Source organism: Sapajus apella, unplaced genomic scaffold (assembly GCF_009761245.1).
Source record: "Sapajus apella isolate SASKATOON/1434 unplaced genomic scaffold, GSC_monkey_1.0 scaffold59, whole genome shotgun sequence".
NCBI lineage: Eukaryota > Metazoa > Chordata > Mammalia > Primates > Cebidae > Sapajus > Sapajus apella.
The window spans coordinates 12,813,801-12,835,371 of NW_022436999.1; the positions used below are offsets into that span (position 1 = coordinate 12,813,801).

Genomic DNA, 21,571 nt, shown 5'->3' on the forward strand with positions numbered 1-21,571 from the left:
GTCTTGGCTTGTGGGTTCTTGAGTGATAGCCACACTCTTTCACTTTTTCGACCTCATGAAAAATACTGAAACTTTAGAAGAGGATGCTCTTTCTGAATGGGAATGGAGAAGAGGGGCTAAGCACCTCTTCTCCTTGTCACCTGGCCACTGATAGTTTCCCTGTTTAGAGAGGAAATAATGTAGTATAATATGTAGCTTATGTTTGAATCAGATTTTTAAAAAATATTGTAATTTTATTTATTTTTGGTAGAGATGGGGTTTCACCATGTTGCCCAGGCTGGTCTCGAACACCTGAATTCAAGCAGTCTCTCTGCAGGATGTGGCGCACGAGGGCTGGGGCCGTGTAGGGCGACTAGCAGGGCCGCGGGTGCTGAGCCCCTCGCGTCCCAGCGGCTCCTCTTCCTGGCTTGCTCTCTGGGCGGAGCCGGGGCGGTGCTGCGCTGGGCGGGCCGGAGGGGCGGTGCTGCTACCCCGCAGGGCTGCGACGCGACTCTGGGGCTGGCTGTCTCCTTCCAGAGGAGCTGGGCGTGAGCGGCCGCGATGAGCTGGGAGCTGCTGCTCTGGGTGCTGGCGCTGTGTGCGCTGCCCCTGCTCGTTGTGCAGCTGCTGCGCTTCCTGCGGGCTGACGGCGACCTGACGCTGCTATGGGCCGAGTGGCAGGGGCGACGCCCAGGTGAGGACCAGCCAAGGCCTCTCTCGAGTGGGAGGCCAGGCTCGGAGCTGCCGAGGCGTGTCTCGATCTCAGCCAGTTCCGCGTTGATCCCGGGTCCCTTGCAGGTTGCATGGAGCTTCCCGAAGGCGTGACTGCGCCTTGCGCAGGGACTGCGGGTTAGGGAGGAAGAGGCCAGGGCTAAGAAGCCCCTTTGTCTTCTGTCCAGGTCGGAAGACTTGCCATTAAGGCTAGGAAACCTCTCCAGGGAGTGCCAATATAAAAGAGCGCTGGAATCAGCGGGGCCCCTGAATACTCTGACTTCTTAGGCAGGACAAAGATTTCGGTATTGTCTCAGAGGATGATACTTTGAGAAACAGTGACTGTCCCCCTGCGTTTGTAACGGTACCTCCTTTGTAAGGACTGGAAGCCCGGTCTTTCTACTGTCTGAAGTTGTCTTTCCTCCACTTCTTGCTCCTGGACTTTTGCAATACAATCTAAGATAATCCAGAGTCACTGGGATGAAAGGCAAACACCAGAAAGAACTGAAATGGCAGTATGCGAAACTAGATCAATATTGGCATACTGCCTGTCCCACTTTTGTCTGTGCCTTGCTTCGTATTTGACATCGTGTATACTTGCTGTATGTTGGCTGTGTGCTCAGCGTTTTACACACAAAGCCTTTAACCTTTACAACAATTCTTAAAAGGCAGGCGTTATTAGTCTTCTTTTCCAGATAGGGAAACTGATGTTCAGATAAATTAAATGACCTACTGAAAGCTAGGCTTTGGATCCTTAAGGAGTTGGGTAAGTAAGGTTTCCCTGAACCAAGTTTCTGGTATAAAAATACTCAAAGCATGTTACAAAGTTTGCTTGGAAGAGACAGTAGCTTAAAATAAAGACTATGTTGAGGGGGGGCGGTATGGGTTGGGCATTGAGGGGGGCGATATTGATCCCAAGGTGAGAATTGGTTCTAGTGGACCAAAAAAAAAAAAAAAAAAAAAATCTGCTAATACAGTGGTTTGTGCCCCTCCAAAGCTTAACCCTACCCAAGAAAATGTTATTCCTTAGTATTTCATTTTTCTGATTGGGTTTTCTTGGGTATAGCATGTGCAGCATTGACATTGAGGTCACAGAAAATACACAACGCAGGCGTGACAGCAGTGCTACAAAACTATGGCAAGCGATTGGGCTTTCTCCTTTTAAAGCAGGAATCCCAAATACTGCACAACTTCATTAACCATGGACTTTCTCTTGATTGATTGCTGCATCTCAGTGGGGGAATGTGCGTGCCTGTTGGCTGCTATGCTGCCTTGGAGATGTTGTTTGTGTTTGATCCTTAGTGCTTTTGGGTTCACTTGGACTTGGAGAATTAAATGAAAATAGATTATATTTTATTATTTAATCCTACAAAAAATATTCAACCCATCAAATTATGTCAAGTCCTAAAAAGGAAAACTATTGACAACATCTGAATGAATACCTAAACTACTAAAAGTTATTTTCTCATATTAAGGAAAAGTTAAAAGTTAAGATCATTGAAAATTTTAAGAAAATTATTTAATGTTTTCAGTTGTCTTTTGCTGGAAAAGAACAGTTTAAAGGATTTTAAATTTAGTTATATTGCTATCATTTTGTAGTTATATAATTTGCAAATTTGCACATGCAGTTTGATAAATTGCTATTTAAATAAATAAGTTACGTAAAAGTTATTCAGTAAAAATCTGGCGTGGTGGCATGTACCTGTAATCCCAACTACTTTGGAGGTTATGTTTTTAAGGTCATTTGAGCCCAGGAGTTCAAGACCAGCCTAGTGAGACACTGTTCTCAAAGATCATAAAAATCATAACTGTATTTTTCAGCAAATACAGTTATAAAGTTAGATGTTAATTTTTAAATTTTAATTTAATGTTTAACATAATTTAAAAATTTAGTCATATGTTTACATTATGGAGTAAGTTTTTTGTTGTTGTTTTTTTTTGTTGTTGTGTTTTTTTTTGAGACGGAGTCTCGCTCTGTTGGCCAGGCTGGAATGCAGTGGTGTGATCTCAGCTCACTACAACCTCTATCTCCCGGGTTCAAGTGAGTCTCCTGCCTCAGTCTCCCGAGTAGTTAGGATTAAAGGTGTGCACCACCACGCCTGGCTAAGTTTTATATTTTTAGTAGAGCTGGGGTTTTGCCATGTTGGTCAGACTGGCCTTGAACCCCGACCTCAGGTGATCTGCCCCACTTGGCCTCCCAAAGTACTGAGATTACAGGCATTAGCCGCCAAGCCCGGCAGCAGTAAGTTTTACAGAACTCCTTTTATGTATAAAGCACAGATATATTTATAATACATAAATGATATACATTATATCTATGGAATTAACATTTCATAGGAGACTTTTAGGGGAAAAAAAGTCTAAAAAGACTCCTGGTGGAGGTAGGGAATGAGAAAAAAGAGAAGATTAAAGGAAAATTGAAATAGACTCAGATTCCCAAAACAGCTCACACTGGAGAGACGGGCAGACTATGAAGATGAAAAAAGAAAAAAAAGAAAATATCCTTCTTGACTTCTCTGTAAGTTTATTATTTTTTGGTCACTTAAAAAAAATAGCACACTAATGTAATACAAAAGTAAAAAATACAAAAAATATATAGTAAAAAGTAAAGAGCCTTCTCTGACCCTTATGCCCAGCTACCTAGTATGCCTCTTTGGAGGCAGCCACCATTTCCTGCCTCCTCTGTATCTGTCGAGAGAAATTTTGTGCATTTCCAAGCACACATCTCACAAGGTGAAAAAAAAATTTTTTTTTTAAATAAAAAGGATCTTGCTTTGTCACCCAGGTGGGAGTACAGTGGCATGATCATAGCTCACTGCAGCCTTGAACTCCTGGGCTCAAGCAATCCTCTCACCTCAGCCTCCCCAGTAGCTAAAACTACAGGTGCAAACTACCACACTTGGGTATTTTTAAACTTTTTGTAGCAACAGGGTCTCACTATATTGCCAGGCTGGTCTTGAACTCCTGGCCTCTTCTTATCCCTCCTCTCCACATCTCTTATCCCAGCACTTTGAGAGGCCAAGGCAGAAGGACCACTTCCGCCTTGCCTCTCAAAGTGCTGGGATAAGAGATGTGAGCCACTGAGCCCAGCCATGCATGCTGAAATATAAGGGTGACTAATTTTAGACATTCAAATGGTCCAGAAAAGTCCATGGCACAGTCTAGAGGAAGAAAAATTTCAACAGCAGCACATGTGAGCAAAGTTCAGGTATTTGTTTACAGTAACCTTAATAGGAATCAACTGTGAAGTGGCTACCAGAAAAGATTAGGCATCCTTGGGTCGCATTTGTAGACTTCAGTGTCTGAAGCAACAACTGCAAACAACGGGGTGTCTCCTGAGTAGCTGCTTGTATGTGCCGAACTCTGAGCTGGGTACTGGGGACACTGCAGTGACTGAGCCAGCCATAGTCCAGGCCCTCATAGACCCTACCTTCTGGGGGACAAGAGAAGTGATTTTTGTCATCTCATCCTGCTCTGCACTGTCCAAACCCTACGGAATCCTGTGTGCTGCCCTAGTCAGCTCCCTTTAACAAACAGGAACATTGACCAACTAGAATTAGTGCAGGTGGGTGTGAGCAGAAGAGTAAGGAAATCTGATTCCATGTCCTGTGAGGGAAGGTAGCAGAAATTGGATAGGTTTATTTAGCCTTAGAGAAGCAAGAGATGAAAGGACTTAGGGAAGACATAATGGCTGTCTTCCTTAACAGCGGTGAGGGATTGTCATTTGGAAGACAGATTTGATTTCTTTTCTTCCTGAAACAGCTTTTCATAAAACAAGAAAGCAGAGTTCTAACACAATTTAAGTGTCTATAAATTAGGTCACAAAAGGGATACAAAATGTTTGCAGTATGACTATGTATTCATATAGTGAGTCATTCTTACACCTATACATAAGATTATTCCATGATTAAAAGTAGCCCAGCTCTAAAAACCATAAGCTATATTAGTGGATCCCTTTTCCTATTATAACATTTTAGTATTACTTCTGATATGGATTCCCTTAACAAATCGAATCTACAAACCGAATTTTTAAAAATTGTTAAAGGATGACTAAAACTCTGTAAACTGAGTAGTTGAGTTTACAAAAAATTCTGGGAGAACAAGTAGGCTAAAACTGAACAAGATTATCAATAAGTATACATCTAAAACTCTCCCATTTTTCACAATTCTGATACTAATACATTCTTAAGGAATTTTGCAACAGTTGATCTGCTGAGTAGAAATAAACCTTGAGACCAAACTCTTTGTAACTGTTCTCTTGCAGATGTGGTCAAACTTGGCTGGGCGCAGTGGCTAACACCTGTAATCCCAGCACTTTGGGAGGCTGAGGTGGGCAGATCACTAGAGCTGACAAATTCAAGACCAGCCTGGGCAACATGGCAAAACCACATATCTACAAAAAAATACACACAAAAAAATTAGCTGGGCATCACGGTACACACGTGTAGTCCCAACTACTTGGGAGGCTGAGGTGGGAGGTTGGGTTGAGCCTGAGCCGTGGAGGTTGCAGGGAGCCAAGATCATGCCACTGCAAACAGCTTAGGTGATAGAACCAGAACTTGTCCCCACCAACCCCCACCAAAAAAAAGGTTAGTCAAGCTTGATCTACTCTCAGATGTTTCCCAAAAGATCTACTTTGTGCCAGAGATACACAAATCTGGAGTGAAAATATTTGGAGTTGGTTACTGTTGTATTTACCAAGTACTTTCCCCCCCATTTCTATTTTTCCTTAAGCTTTTCTATTTTAAACACACACATGAGCAGAATTTATATCTTTTCAGATACCAACTAGGTTATTTTATACAAAAAGATAGGTTGGTTTTTTTGTTTTGCTTTGCTTTTTTTGTGTGTGTGAGACAGTCTCGCTCTGTTGCCCAGGCTGGAATGCAGTAGCATGATCTCAGCTCACTGCAACCTCTGCTTCCCAGGTTCAAGCAATTCTCCCTGCCTCAGCCTCCTGAGTAGCTGGGATTATAGGTGCCTGCTACCACGCCTGGCTAATTTTTATATTTTTTAGTAGAGATGGGGTTTTGCCATGTTGGTCAGGCCGGTCTTTAACACCTGACCTCAGGTGATCCTCCTGCCTTGGCCTCCCAAAGTGCTGGGATTACAGGCATGAGCCACCGTACCCAGCCAAGTCTTCCCAGATTGACAATTCAGTTTCAATGAAAAATCTTCGTTTCTATAGCTTCTTTTTGTTTTCAACTGATTAAAGAGAAACCAGCAATTCTATCTTAGTACTAAATATCACAAATGAGAAGCCCTAGATGAGAAAATATCTTCATTTGGTTAAGTTTCGACAATTAAAGTGCAGTTAACTCTCAGAGATGATTAAGTATTAAAACTGCTTTTACAAAAGTGAAACCAATTTTTCCCTAGGGGAGGGGAGATAGGAAGGAAGAAGCCAGTAGAGAAGGGAATCAAGAAAATGGACATGGTACCTGAAGCTGTACAGCCAGTTCCTGATTGTGGTACTTTTTCACAGCGTGATGGTTATTTTCTTGTATATCTTACTAAGCCTATAATAAAAGACAGGGCTAAAGCCACAAATCAGAGCAAATTTGATAAAACATTCATCTTTAAGTGTCATAAATATGTGCAATTCTAATTAAGTCTCCAATACATTTGCACATTCTCATAGAGTGACATAATACAAACACTTATGGAAGTCTCCTGTTGCGCTATGAATGTTGCCTACATCTGACTTTAGCTTCATAAATATTCAATGAAACCACAAACAGAGGTACTATCACTTTTGAAATCTGTCCAATGTTTAAAGAAAGTTCAGCAGCAATTCCATAAAACAGAAGGGCTTCAATTCTGTATTTCCTTTTGTTTTTTTTTTTGTGTCAGTTGTTTGAAAAACACTAGGAGCTGACATAAAGTCTCCTGTGTACCGTCCAAGAACTTGGTTTTCTGATTTTAGCTTGAGGTTTTCTTCCGTAACTGCATGTCCTCTTACAGAGAGATCTTCAAATGTATGTTGGAGTTCCAACATTTGATTAATAAGCTGTGTTTTTCCTCCATTTCCACATGATTTTCAGGATCAACTGCATCCATGTCAATATTTGTCATCTTGGGTAACAAACTTTTGGGCCTTGAATACAAAATCCTTGATGAATGTTTGAGGTGCTGGGAGAAGGAGGGATGAGGAGGATGCCTCAGGCTGGACACTTGGACCCACTGACACTAGAAGTTTGACTTCTTTTTTGTTGAACCACAAGGCAAGATTACTGCCCACTGCTGCTGATTGCTTATCACATCAATATAAAAAAGATCCCTTGAATGAAAAAGGGATCTTTCTCTTTTCCCGAAAAAGGAGCTAAAGCTTCAGAGATAATTAGCTTCCTCATCCTGTGTGGAAATTAGAGATGGTCAAGGGCTTGAGAAGAGAATTCTCAAGCTGGAGTAGGAGTTGAACTATCACTTTCCTTTCAACTCTAAGAATCTAGTTTCAGGGGTTCCTTAAGGGAGGCCATTATATATACCAAATTCAGTGGAATCGGGAAACAAATGGTGCTAAATAAAAAAGTTTCTTCAGGGTGGGAGAACGGGGCCATAACTGTGACTGTATAAAAGGTTTACATTGTCAGCTTTAAATAATATTTGCTTATTTGTATAAGTATCAAAGTCTTTGTTAGCTCGAGGCTAGTTAGTAAATCCTTTGGTTCTAAAACAAATGATATTCACTTTAGAGTCTGATTATTGCAGCACTTGGGAACAAGTAATCAATTATTGAATAAATGATTATCTGAGTAGTTGTTATGTTGCTCTTGATAAAGTCCTATAGGAAGGTTGCTCAATTGTGCCTTTTCACAAAAGTACATTATATGAGAGGACAGCATTGTAGCCCAGACATAGTATTTGGGATGTTTCCAACCTTAGTTGAGATTTTCTTTTTTTTTTTTTAGACAGAGCTGGAGTGCAGGGGTGCGATCTTGGCTCACTGCAACCTCTGCCTCCTAGGTTCAAGTGATTCTTGCACCTCAGCCTCCTGAGTAGTTGGGATTACAGGTGTGTGCCACCACAACCAGCTAATTTTTGTATTTTTAGTAGAGACCAGGTTTCATCATGTTGGCCAAGCTGGTCTCAAACTCCTGGCCTCAAGTGTTCCACCCGCCTTGGCCTCTCAAAGTGTTGGGATTACAGGTGTGAGCCACTGTACCAGGACTTAGTTGAGATATTTACATGAAACCTTTTTCCTAAGGACAAGTGGTATTTTCTTGAATGTCTAAGAAACAGTTGGGTTTTAAAATGTTAGTCATATTTAAATGTGTATATCATGAAATAGTGGACATTGTGGGCTTTGGAGCTAGATATACCTGGGCTTATATCCCAGCTCTGCCAGGGTTCTTGGGTGTTTGTTTATTCAGTAGTTATTTATGGAGCCTTTTCAATATTCCACTCCTTGCTAGGCACTGAGCAATGAACAACGTAGACAGGATCCTACACTTAATGGAATCTACTGTCTGGTGGGGACAAATTAATCTCTGTAAACCTCAGTTACCTTTTCTGTAAAACTGAGATAATAATACTTTTTCATACAGTTCTGGTGAAACTTTTAATAGATAATGTCTTAAGTACAAGGAAGTAATGTAAAAATGTTACGCCATTAGAATTAGTAACCCCATTTCCCCAACTGGATAAGTTAGAAGACATATTTTATTAAGTGACTGTTGTATATGTTTTTCTGTAGTAAAGTCCATCTATTTAAAAACTTAAGCAATACTTATAATTGACATTTATTAAACACTGAGTATGTGCTGTATACTGCTCTGAATGCTTTCCATGTTTTAACCCATTTACATGAAAACTTTTTCCTAAGGACAAGGGGTATTTTCTTGAATGTCTAAGAAACAGTTGGGTGTTCCATTTCTCAACAATCCAGTGCCTTAATTCTTATTCATCACGTTTCCAGTTGTGGAAAATTAAAGCACTGAGTTCTCACCTGGGAGCATTTCAGTGCTGTGTGTGATGGAACTGGCATTTGAGGATTTAGAGCTGTTTGAAACAGTATAGTCATTTCCTGATTTTAACTTTTCTGATCTAAAATCAAAAATGTGATGTTAAGTGATACTTGTTTGATATTTTTGATGAATAACATATATTTTAATAAATAAGGCACACAGGAGCTACATAATCGTGACTTTATGGGTTCGAGAGACAGTGAATATAGTCTCTTGCAGTGCAAGTTTTTCATTAGAGAAAAGAATAAACCATTTGTCATTGCTTTAGTACTATAACAGTTTTAGTCTTTAAAAGGAACATAATTGGACAAGCAGAGGGTAATATTCCATCTTTCTGTAATATGCATTTGTTCTTGGGTGAATTACTATATTCTCCTAAGATAAAAGCTCAGGCATCTGGGGAGCACTTTTACAAAATGACCTTGAGCTGATAGGCATCAGGCATGATTGGCAAATGGGGAAATTATTACTTTAAAAATCTAGGATGTTTCATCAACAGCACAGAACTTGATCTATTTAGATTCTTCATCAACCTCCATTGCAAAATATTAGAATAATAGAATTAAAAACTGGATGGGAGCTTCAGCCATCATCTAATCTGAATCTCTCATTTAATGGCAAAGGAAGTTTATCCAGACAGTGACTATTTACTTAGCCTATTTATCTACTTATCTTATCTGTTTGTCATAGATAAATAGAGCCTTGGAGTGAAACCATGGGGTTATAAAGCTTGCCTTGAAGTAGAGTCTGGAAAAGTCAGGAAGGTTCTGGAATATATAAATACTTATAGCTGTTACTAATATGATTTATATTAATGCTTTTTTTAATTAAGAAGGAAATGTTTTCTTAGGCTATTTCAGATTTTAAGCTCCATACATTATGTCCTCATATTTAGCGGTACTGTTTAAGGCTTTCTTTTTTATTCTTTTTTCTTTTTTTTCTAATCTTTGATTTATGAGTGTAATTCATTGCTTATTTTATTCCTTTCATTGCCACTCCTTCCATAGAATGGGAGTTGACTGATATGGTGGTGTGGGTGACTGGAGCCTCGAGTGGAATTGGTGAGGAGCTGGCTTACCAGCTGTCTAAACTAGGAGTTTCTCTTGTGCTGTCAGCCAGAAGAGTACCTGAGCTGGAAAGGGTGAAAAGAAGATGCCTAGGTAAGCAGATCTGAAATAGCAACAGTGTTTCCTAGAAATAAAATCAGAATCCAAACTCAAATACAGTTTGGGACTTTTAGAGAGGAAAGAGATTTCTCCCAGCTCTAAGATTTCCCAAATGCTCTAAGTGCTTCATCTCACATCCTCTACTTTTTGTCTTAATTGGCTGCCCTTGCCTTTTTCTTCTTTTTTGCCACCTTTCTATGGTTTTTTTTGTACTGACTCCTGGCCTTAGGGAGTGACCAACAGTCTATCAAATGCTGGTGGATTTTTAGTGACCAAGTGACTTATATTTTTGTCTTAGAGACAGAACAGTTGGGTTCTTATCCATGACATACATGTATCTGATTATAGAAGTTAGGAAGAATCCTTACTCATTAAAGTATCAGATATTAAAATCATATGGGATAAGACTTATATAGGATAAAAGAACAGAAATGGAATTTGGTTTAAAAAAATACAACTTGAGGTAATACTTTCATATTGACATAAAGGGCCAGTGTTAATATTTTTGTTTGAGTTTTGGTATTGCTATGTACACTTTTTTTTTTTTTTTTTGGAGATGGAGTCTTACTTTGTTGGCCAGGCTAGAGTACAATCTTGGCTCATTGCAACTTCCGCCTCCCAGGTTCAAGCGATTCTTGTGCCTCAGCCTCCTGAGTAGCTGGGACCACAGAAGTGCACCACCACACCCGGCTAATTTTTGTATTTTTAGTGGAGATGGGGTTTCGCCATGTTGGCCAGGCTGAGCTCGAACTCCTGACGTCAGGTGATCTGCCCACCTCAGCCTCCCAAAATGCTGGAATTACAGGTGTGAGGCACCACGCCCAGCCATTATGTTCACATTGAAAGCAACCTCAAGTAATAAAGTTATTTTTTATGGAACATTTATTAATAATACCTAAACTAATTTTGAATTTTCCAACAGACCATTTTTTGGGTCATCTGTCTACCTGTCATTCTTTTAAATCTTTAACTTTGCTGATTGAGGTAACCACCCAGAAATGAGAGTTAGCTGCCACAGTAGTGCTTAGTAGGGCCACAAGTCCTCTTTCCTGATACTGCTTTCAAAGGCCTGTTGTGTTTTTGCACTGGGCCACTTCCTTTGGTAGTTGCTCCTCTGCTGCTGTGATTTGCAAGTCCTGTGCTGGTGGAGTAGATGAACTATGTCAGCATTTCTTACCTGGCACAAGGCTGTTTTCCTTTTATCTTGAAGATCTCTAGCGCAAACGTTTTCATTTAATATGGTTAATGTTTCACAATTAACCCTTTTGCTCATGAAGTCTTTTTACCTGTTATATTTTCTATACTTGTTTGCTTTTCTTTCTGATGTTATTTGTATTTCATGGTTAGAGTCCAGGAAAATTAGTTTCAGTTGTTCTTCTGATGAACAGAAACAGCCAGTTACAACTCAGCAGCATGTTTCTTGGTTGGTAATTGCAGGCTTGTGTCCTTTTCCCTGTTTACCTCCAGGAATCCTTAGCTTCTGGAGAGAAGCTTCTATATGTCATTTGATGGTAGGACTCTGAGCTTCTTACTGATTTTAAGCACAAATAGCTGTTTTGTGTGTAGAAGAGCAATTCAACTTTGTGAGCCTATCACAGACAAAGGAACCTCTGTACTTCTAAAGAAATTGCTCTAAAATTTTTGTTATAGTTTGTAGTATAATTTTGATTTCTGCCAGAAATCAAGCTGTAAAGTTAGACTGTATATTCAAGTTGAAGTGTGCCATTCTACTTCCTGTGAGGCCAGCCAGCTTTTTGTCTGATAAGAGGTTGTCATATCACCACTAGTCTTCTTCCTGACCACTGAGAGGAACTTTCACAGGGCCACCCAGAAATGAGTTTGTTGCCACTCCTGTTGCAGGGTGGGGTGTTAATGGGAGCAGCAAGGAGCTTGATTGAACTTTGGAATGACTTCTACACAAATTTTTGTCTTTATTTAGAGAATAGCAATTTAAAAGAAAAAGATATACTGGTTTTGCCCCTTGACCTGACCGACACTGGTTCCCATGAAGTGGCTACTAAAGCTGTTCTCCAGGAGTTTGGCAGAGTAAGTAGCATCTTATATTGATACAGACTTGCTTTGAAGTAACTGCAGAAGAGATTCCCATCCATGGTCCTATCATACAAAGGGCTTTGGGCAAGTGGGGTCCATGCAGTGAGTTCAGGCCTGTGAATTAGGGCCCTTAATTTCTGAGTCTTTGGCGTTATAGAATTAGTACTATTCATGTCTTAACAAGTACAAATTCCTTCATGTAGCACAAAAGAAGCTAAAAATTCACGGCTGCTTTTATTTATTTTTTTTGAGACGAAGTCTCGCTTTGTTGCCCAGGCTGGAGTGCAGAGGGGTGCAATCTCGGCTCACTGTAACCTCCACCACCTGGGTTGAAGCGATTCTCCTGCCTCAGCCTCCTGAGTAGCTGGGATTACAGGCGTGCGCCATCACGCTCAACTAATTTTGGTATTTTTAGTAGAGACAGGATTTCACTATGTTGGTCCGGCTGGTCTTGAACTCCTGACCTTGTGATCTGCCCAGCTCAGCCTCCCAAAGTGCAGAGATTACAGGTGTGAACCACCACACCCGGCTGGCTGCTTTTGTTTTTATGACAATTTTTAACTGTCATAAAAAGTCACCTAAAATAGGAATTTAATTCCACAGGTAAATTCAGGCTTTTATCTTTTTAATTGGTGACTTCTGGAAATATACCATTGTGCCACTGATTCTTCACATTAACAATATAACCAACTATCCCTAGGAATTCCATCAATCTATCCACAGGACATCCCCCAAATGCCCCTTTTCTGATTTTATTTAACTAGATCGACATTTTGGTCAACAATGGTGGAATATCCCAGCGTTCTTTGTGCATGGATACCAGCTTGGATGTCTACAGAAAGCTAATAGAGCTTAACTACTTAGGGACGGTGTCCTTGACAAAGTGTGTTCTGCCTTACATGATCGAGAGGAAGAAAGGAAAGATTGTTACTGTGAATAGCCTCCTGGGTATCATAGCTGCACCCCTTTCCAGTGGATACTGTGCCAGCAAGCATGCTCTTCGGGTAAGGCTGCTCAAACTCAACTCTGATAGAACTGACTTAAGTGTGTATATGGGGATATTGCCATCACTGTGTGAGGCCCTTGGAACTGGGAAGTGATGTGGGGAGACAGAGACCTAAGGGGCCCTTTGGTAGAGGATGTCCCCAGTAGATGCTAAAAAAGACTTGATCCACACATGCCTCTAACTTGTGAACAAATAGGTATCAAGCACTGCATTGTGCCATGCACTACAACAGACCCTGGGGATATTAAGATGAAAAGCTATGATTTCTGCCCTCAGAAAGTGTATCATCTAGTTAACATGTCACTCTTCACCTTACCCTTATTCCTACCACATCTTCATGGAAAATTGGGGTCTACTTCTCCTTTCTTCTACATACATTTCAGGATGTACTTTTCCCTCACCATTTCTGTGACTTCTTTTCCTTCCCCCTTGTAGTTGGTGTTTATTTTGCCTGGTCTAATTATATATGCATGTCAGAAACAGGTACATCCCACGGGATGATTATTCCTGGTCTCATATCCCTACTGGATATGGAAAACTTTTGACTGTATTCACTCTGGTTTCATTGGAAGAAGAAAATCTAGTCAAGGCAGAGGCAAGGAAAAAAGCTTGATTTGGATTGCATAACTTACGAGGTATAAATATTAGAAATGGATGAATTTTTAATGGTGGCTTCAGACCGGATATAAAGAAATAATAAGGCCAATAGGAAGAGAATGATTAAATAATTCACAAAATGTATATTTAATGCTGTTGAAGTCAGTTTAAGTAGAATATTTCACTGTTGCAATAATGAGATCCAGTAGCTACATGGTCATCGTGGTTTCATGAAAATTTTGTTTTGGTTCTTTAGGACATCTTTTTTCTGCTGCAAAGTGTAGACCACTGCAGAGAGTGATGCAGCAGAATGCTATACTGATGATTTCCTCATATTTAGTAACGGGCATCACTCACTTCCTGTAGAGCAGTTGGGCAAGCCTCAGGCAGGCAGATGAGGGAGGACACCCACCCATCTGTTTGGCACCATGTATCTTTTAAGTTATGCAGAATGCTTTCAGTAAACACAGATGAGCTGTCTGGCCTGCCCTCCAAGACTCTATTTTATTACTAGATTTGATACTATGATAAAATGTGGCAGGTTGAGACTTACCAGGAAGCTTTTTTTGAAGAGCACATTTCCTTCTCAGATTCTCAGTAAGCTACAGAATTAAATTGTTTATCATTGAAAAGTTTACACACTATGGTACATGTGATTTCAAACAAAGAGAGGTTTTAGTATCTGATGCATTGGCTTGCTTGGTGTCCTCTCTCTCCTCTTTTGCTACAGAGAGGCAGAACATTAAAGTTATGTGAGTTTTCCATTCATTTACCCAGCATTTTTGTGTGTGTGTGGTCATTGTTGAGTCAGGCACTGTATCAGTGTCTGATCATAAATCCTCATAGCCCGTTTGTTGGGGTCAGCATTTCAGGGCTGATAACTGTTTAATATTTTTGGATCATATACAGATGTACTGTGGGTTAGCTATTCAGGCTTTTCAATAGATAACTCAGCCTTATAACAATGTCTTGGAACATTTCCTAATTTAGGAAGAGATGAGAGGCAGTAGATTTGTTTACCCCCATTGGTTTAGAAATGGCCAGTATCTTTAAGTCTAGAGGGTATACTGTAGTCTGTTTCAATAAGTCATTCAGTAGGCAATCATATTACATTTTTAATTAGCATATACCCTTATTACCCCAAAAAGATAAATGTTTACTGAAATGAATTGTTAAAATAGTAACATAAATGGAAAAAGTTGAATTCATTCCTTGTGATACTTTCTGTGAAGTACTAATCCCATCTTCCTTACCTTTGCCCCAAACATTGGAACTTTAGACCACTGTGGGGAATAAATAGAAACCCGACCTCAGTCATTCTTAGTGGAGGACATACACCCTTTTTGGAGTGGGGAGGGAAGGACTGGTATGAAAAGGGTATATCAGAATCTTCAGGGATAGTTTTTTACCTATCTAGTGCATGCTTACCATAAAAATAATTGGTGTCAAGAGATATCACTATCAAAGGGGGTGAACCATTTACACCTGGAAAGAGCTGAGAATGTTTGTTGTAGATTGCCTCCAGCCTACAGTTGAAAGTACCTAATAAGCTTGCATGATTACTCCACCTGTCCTTTACTCGAAAATTTTAGAACATATTTTGATAAATCATGAGATATGTGTCTGTATTTATTTGTCTTTCTTCTTCTTTTTTTTCTTTTGGCCTGTTAGGGTTTTTTTAATGGCCTTCGAACAGAACTTGCCACATACCCAGGTATAATAGTTTCTAACATTTGCCCGGGACCTGTGCAATCAAATATTGTGGCGAATTCCCTAGCTGGAGAAGTCACAAAGGTAAAAATTTCTAGTTGGGAATAATTTGAATGTTTACTAGTTATATATTAGTTTTACGTATTGGTGTTTTATCACCGTGTATCAGGGTTTTTGTCTTAGAACTGCTTTTTTGTGAATTATTCACAAAACAACTCCTGCCTTTATGAAAATTGTTTATGGAATTTCATGTGCTAAATGCATTAATAGTTTGATTTTTATTACTAAAGTGATAATTGTCATTAAGCACATTAAGGTTATGCAATTCTAATTAAAAGGAAAGAATCTTCATCTTTTAGTTAGCCTGCACTGTATTATCTGGTAAGCATGCGGTTTCTGTTAGGCTTTTTGAAATACTACAAATAGTTTATAAACTTCCATTAGTACCTATTGAGACTTCTAAGGGGCATGAAGCTCCACTAAAGGAACCACTCAACTAGATGGCATTTGAGTTCTTTCTAGCTTAAAGTTCTGTGAAATTGCATGGATAAATTCACTTAATTTTTAAATTTTCTTAGACTATAGGCAATGGTGGAGATCAATCCTACAAGATGGCAACCAGTCGTTGTGTGCGGCTGATGTTAATCAGCATGGCTAATGATTTGAAAGAAGTTTGGATTTCAGAACATCCTTTCTTGGCAGTAGTATATTTGTGGCAATACATGCCAACCTGGGCCTGGTGGATAACCAACAAGATGGGGAAGAAAAGGATTGAGAACTTTAAGAGTGGTGTGGTAAGACCAATTTCTGAGTTTCTTAATAAGATGTATCAATCTTGCAGGAAGCTACAGAATTTTCCAGTGTTAAACTTTCTGGCTGGGTGCAGTGGCTCATGCCTGTAATCCCAGCACTTTGGGAGGCCAAAGCAGATCACTTGAGGCCAGGAATTCAAGACTAGCCTGGCCAACATGGCAAAACCCCATCTCTACTAAAAATACAAGTATCAGCCTGGCATGATGGTGCATGCCTGTAATTCCAGCTACTCGGCAGGCTGAGGCATGAGAATTGCTTGAACCCAAGAGGTGAAGGCTGCAGTGAGCCAGGATGGTGTCACTGCACTCCAGCCTGTTTTTGAGACTCTGTTTCAAAAACAAAAAACCTTTCTAACCTTCTACCAATCTCAATTATATATATATATATATATAAAAATATAAAAAGTATTTTATCCCCATGCATTATCTGTTGGTTTACTATAAATTATTACTAGTCTTAGAGAAAGAAGTGTTTTACAAGGTAAAATCAAATCAAAGATTGCATTTTTTTCTTCTATACTTACAGTTTGACCAGTGTGTGTGTCAAAATGCTCTTTCCCTACTGTTTCTCCCCACTAGCTCCTACCCATCCTACCAGTCTTAGCTCCTGTGTCACCTCCTTGGAATGGTAACTGGCCTTCCCTCCCACTTCTCCCCAGGACCAGGTGCATCTCAGCCCCTGTGCTTTCCTGTCAAAGTACTTACTGCATTGTTAAAATAGATACATGTGCTACGTAATACTCATTGGTTTTACCTCATTCCTGAAGTACTCTGTACATCTAAGATGTGCCTATTCTAAGGAAATACGCTGATTACTTATTCTTTCAGCACCCATTCTTTGCAGCAATTAGTTGGGGAATATTATTAACTATTTTTGAGAAATTGTGACCCTCACAAGAATTTAGTTTGTAGATAGTATAGGAAATGTAATGAATTAAAAAATTATAGATGATTATGCAGCAAAAGATTATTGCTGAGGATGGTTTTTATTGCTAGCCTTTGATACACTTTGCTACCACCTTCTTTTAGAAATTGATCAATAGGGATTGGTAGATAAAAAGAGAATTATAAAATAGGATCATACTATACATACCTGCAAATATTTAGGCAATCCACAAATTGTTAGACATTTAATCTGTTCTAACTCTTTGCAGGACAGTGAAAATGAATTAGGGAGAAAAAAGTTAAAAACACAACAAAATGCTTAAGAAACTTAAAAGGTTATCAGACTGGGTCATGACATACTAAAACGTCCAGAGTGTGAAAATTCACAAAGGGGCTTTTCATTTTTTACCAAGTAGTAATGTGGAACAGTTTGCTTTGGGCCAAATCACTTATGAGTGTTTTGGTATTCTTAGGACTTGGTAGTGTGAATAGAAACTCTAAAGGTGGAGCTTCATCAAAGATTATGCCTGAATTTTAAATTTGGAGGACAGCTGATGCAGTGGCTTTGTGCCCAGTGATAGACTGAGTTGGGAGGGAAAAGCCACCTCATTACAGAGGAAGCACAGCCTCCTGGCAAAGAGCATGCAGCCTGGTGGTAGGCTACCTGAGTTCAAATCTCAGCTCTGCCACATGCCCTTAAAGCAAGTTACTTCTCTATCACTTAGTCTCCCCATCTATTAATATAAGGTGGAGATTAATGATGGTAATAGTGCCTAGTCACAGGATTGTTATGGGAATTACATGAGTTTAATATTTGAAAAGCACTTAAAACACAACTTGGAGTGTTGTGTTAGCTATTGTGCTTTTTTCCCCCTTCTCATCTTGAGGTAGATATAGCAGGATATTCAGCTTCCTTAATGATCAAGAACTTTCTTTATAATTGACAAATAAAAATGATATATATTTAAGGTATACATTGTGATGATCTAATATACACTGTAAAATGATTACAGCAGTCAAGCTAATTAACACATCTGTCACTTCAAAGTTACCTTTGTATAGTGAGAACATTTAAGATCTACTTTCTTAGAAAATTTCAAATATGCAATACAGTATTATTAACTATAGTCACCATGTATACATTAAGTCCTTTGATTTGTAAGTTATAATAATATGTTATTTATCTTATAACTGAAAATTTCTACGATTTTTCTTTGAGACAGAGTCTTGCTCTGTCACCCAGGCTGGAGTCTGCAGTGACACGATCATTACTCACTGCAACGTCCACCTCCCAGGATCAAGCAATCCTCCCACCTCAGCCTTCTGAGTAGCTGAGACTACAGGCGCACACCACCATGCCTGGCTAGTTTTTGTATTTTTTATAAAGACAGGTTTTTGCTATGTTGCCCAGGCTAGACTCAAACTACTGGGCTCAGGTGATCCACCTACCTTGGCCTCCCAAAGTGCTGGGATTATAGGTGTGAGCCAGTGAGGCCACTAAATTCTTTTGAGGGTCACAATTTCTCAGAAATAGTTAATAATATTCCCCAACTAATTGCTGCAAAGAACGGATGCTGAAACAATGAGTAATCCACATATTTCCTTAGACAGGGTCATAGGCACATCTTAGATGTGCAGAGTACTTCAGGAATGAGGTAAAACCAATGAGTATTACATAGCACATGCATCTATTTTAATAGTAGATGTGTACCCTTTGACCGAGATCTCCCCTTTTCCCCATATTCTGGCCCCTGGCAACCATCATTCTAGTCTGCTCTGAGTATGACTTTTTTAGGTTCCACGTAAGTGAAATCATATAGTATTTGTTTTTCTGTATCCTGGTTATATCACTTAGCAGTAATTGTTCATTAATTATCCATGTTTTCACAAATGGCAGGAGTTCCATCTTTTTATGGCTGAAAAAATTCTACTGTGGAAGAATATTCCATACACACACACATACACACACCCATTTTCTTTGTCCATTCATTCACTAATGGACACCTAGGTTGTTTCTGTATCTTGGCTATTATGAGTAATGCTAAAATGAACATGGGAGTGTAGATATCACTTCAAGATACTGATTTCACTTCCTTTGGATATATACCCATCAGTGGAATTGCTGGGTCAGATGGTAATTCTAATTTTTTGACTAATTTCCACATTTTCTATAATGTCTGTACGGTTCACATTCTCAATTTAAATAATAGGGCAGAAAAAGAACACATTATAGATGCGATTTTTTTTCAGAGGGGAAAGAGGGACCAGGGACTAGAGAATTTAAGTCCCACTGTAGTAGTACTTCCAGAAATGTCCATATGAAGGTTATTTTGTTTGGTTTAGAGAATGTCTAACTATAAAATATAAACATCATTTAGCAAATCTAGCATTTTTTTACACCTAGGCTTTTCTAAGAAATGATGGCCTTTTTCTTCCTACCACCATCTTTGAAATATTGCTTATCATATGGTATTACTACTTTGTCACTCTTTTTTATGATAAGCTGGGCATTCTGTCATTTTCCAAAGCAATTTTTACAACATAATACCTCATTCTTTACAGTCTGTACTCTTCCTGTTGTAATACTGGGGTTCAGGGTGCCCTCAGCTCCCCTGAGAGGATGTTCCTCCAGGTTCTTGGTCTCCTGCCCTCTCAAGAATAAGAGAGGGGACCACAACACAGTGCACAGTAAATGCCAGACTCAAAAGTGTTTGTAGAAAGTGATTTTATTTAAAGAGAGAGAGAAACAGGAGAAAGAGAGAGAAACAGCTAACTCTCACACTAAGTGAGAGAATCCAGAAAGATGGAATCCAGGAGAGGAAAGCAGCTTCCACACTGAGTGGAAGGGAATAGAGATAGATGGAGCTTAGGAGGGGAAGACAGTTTTCCTCCAGAGAGTGTGGAAGGGAACTCCAGAGGGGAAATCCAGGAGAGAGAAAGATGGCTTCCACTAAGGGAGTGTTCGTGGAAGGGGACCCAAACATGGAGTCCAAAGGGGTGTGGGAGAAGGGGACTTTTAACCTGGGAGGAACCATTACCTTCTCTAAGACCTTGGGCCAATGAAAGGAGTTCCTTAGAACTTATGCTGGAGTGATTGACTTTTTGTTTCTTCACTTGCCCATGAAATTTAAACATAAACTGTTAAATATCCCAGAAGGAGAGAGATGGGAGAGGGGCATGGCACTGGGAAATTCTTGCCCTTAAAACTACGCCCCCTTGTGGACCCAGAAAGAGAACACATTCCCTCCCTCTCCCCCATTATTTTCTATTTTTTTTTATATATATATATATATATACACACACACACACACACACGTATATATGTGTGTGTGTGTGTGTATATATATACATGTATATATATACACACACACATATACATATATATGTGTGTGTGTGTATATATATACACGTGTATATATATACACATATACACACACATATATACATATATATAAATTTTCTTATTGATATATGTTTATAAGCATCTAAGTTAACAAAATGCCAGTATAGCTTATTTCAAGCTAATAGTACTTGCTGTTAACTAGAATTTGCTTCCTTAGTCTAAGAACATTGTGCCTGGAACTTTGTTTTTATAAATCTTTATTATTTTTAGGGATCAAGAACAGTGGCTACACTGAATTTTGTATTATCATTATTTTGTCTTTCTTAGTGCAAAGTTTTGGAAGTGGTAAATGCATATCTTCCCAAAAGAAACATCACGTCTTGGGGATTATCACATTGCCTTGTTATATTCCTTAAGCAATATACAAAAAGTTCACAAAGAATTTTGAAGAGTTATCTCCCATATATTTCAATTCTACAAAATCTGACTTACTCTTTTTATTTATTAGGGCAAGTCAATATAGGTATGATATGCTGATCCAGAAAAGTCATTATAGAGAATTTAGCATTGTAGTCCAGTGCTATTTATCCCTTCTCTAAACCAGAGATGATGCTAAACTCATTGGAGATACTTTTGCATGCATCTAGAATTTTTGGCTATGATTTTCTAAATGCTAATTTAAGTAGTTTCTCAAGATTTACAAAGATTCTTAATAGTGAACCATAGTGATACAGCTCCTCAAAACAGAAGGACTTAAATGTTAAAATCTGGGATAAATAGGAGTAGGTACTCATTCATATTTCTGTCCCTCTTTTACAGGATGCTGACTCTTCTTATTTTAATATCCTTAAGAGAAAACATGACTGAAAAGAGCGCCTGTACTTTTCAAGTCACTGGAGGGAGAAATGGAAAACATGAAAACAGCAATCTTCTTACGCTTCTGAATAATCTGAGACTAATTTGTGATTTTACTTTTTAATAGATATGACTTTGCTTTCAACATATAATGAAATAATAAATAATAAAAGATTGCCATGAATCTTGCAAAAAAGGTATTAACTCATACTATATTCTTTGATAAAATAACCTTTTAAAATACTTTAGCACATATGCTTAAAATCTAAGTTAACACACATCTGACCAAAGAATTATAGTAATCCACTTAACATGTCTCAGTCTGTTTGTGCCACTATAACAAAATATCACATATTTGGTAATTTATAAACAATAGAAATCTATTTCTCATGACTCTTGAGGCTGGGAATTCCAAGACCAAGGCACCAGCAGAATTAGTGTCTAGTGAAGGCTGATCTCTGCTTCCAAGATGGCACCTCATTGCTGCA

The 21,571-nt window shown here is 39.1% G+C and overlaps 1 protein-coding gene across 1 annotated transcript; it reads left to right on the plus strand.

The window, feature by feature from the left end:
• The first annotated feature begins 255 nt into the window (after positions 1 to 255).
• Positions 256 to 21,279, plus strand: DHRS7 (dehydrogenase/reductase 7). The gene is made up of 7 exons (XM_032246111.1): positions 256 to 673; positions 9,665 to 9,817; positions 11,763 to 11,869; positions 12,640 to 12,879; positions 15,150 to 15,272; positions 15,767 to 15,982; positions 21,048 to 21,279. Exons 1-7 carry the CDS (start codon positions 541 to 543, stop codon positions 21,093 to 21,095), a joined length of 1,020 nt encoding a protein of 339 aa, XP_032102002.1. The 5' UTR covers positions 256 to 540; the 3' UTR covers positions 21,096 to 21,279.
• The last annotated feature ends 292 nt before the right edge of the window (positions 21,280 to 21,571 follow it).

Excerpts from the sequence above, each read along its gene's own strand:
- DHRS7 (XM_032246111.1), top strand. The coding sequence starts at position 541 with ATGAGCTGGGAGCTGCTGCTCTGGGTGCTGGCGCTGTGTGCGCTGCCC. Across the intron at positions 674-9,664 it reads GTGGCAGGGGCGACGCCCAG|AATGGGAGTTGACTGATATG; the intron begins GTGAGGACCAGC and ends CTCCTTCCATAG. Across the intron at positions 12,880-15,149 it reads CCAGCAAGCATGCTCTTCGG|GGTTTTTTTAATGGCCTTCG; the intron begins GTAAGGCTGCTC and ends TTGGCCTGTTAG.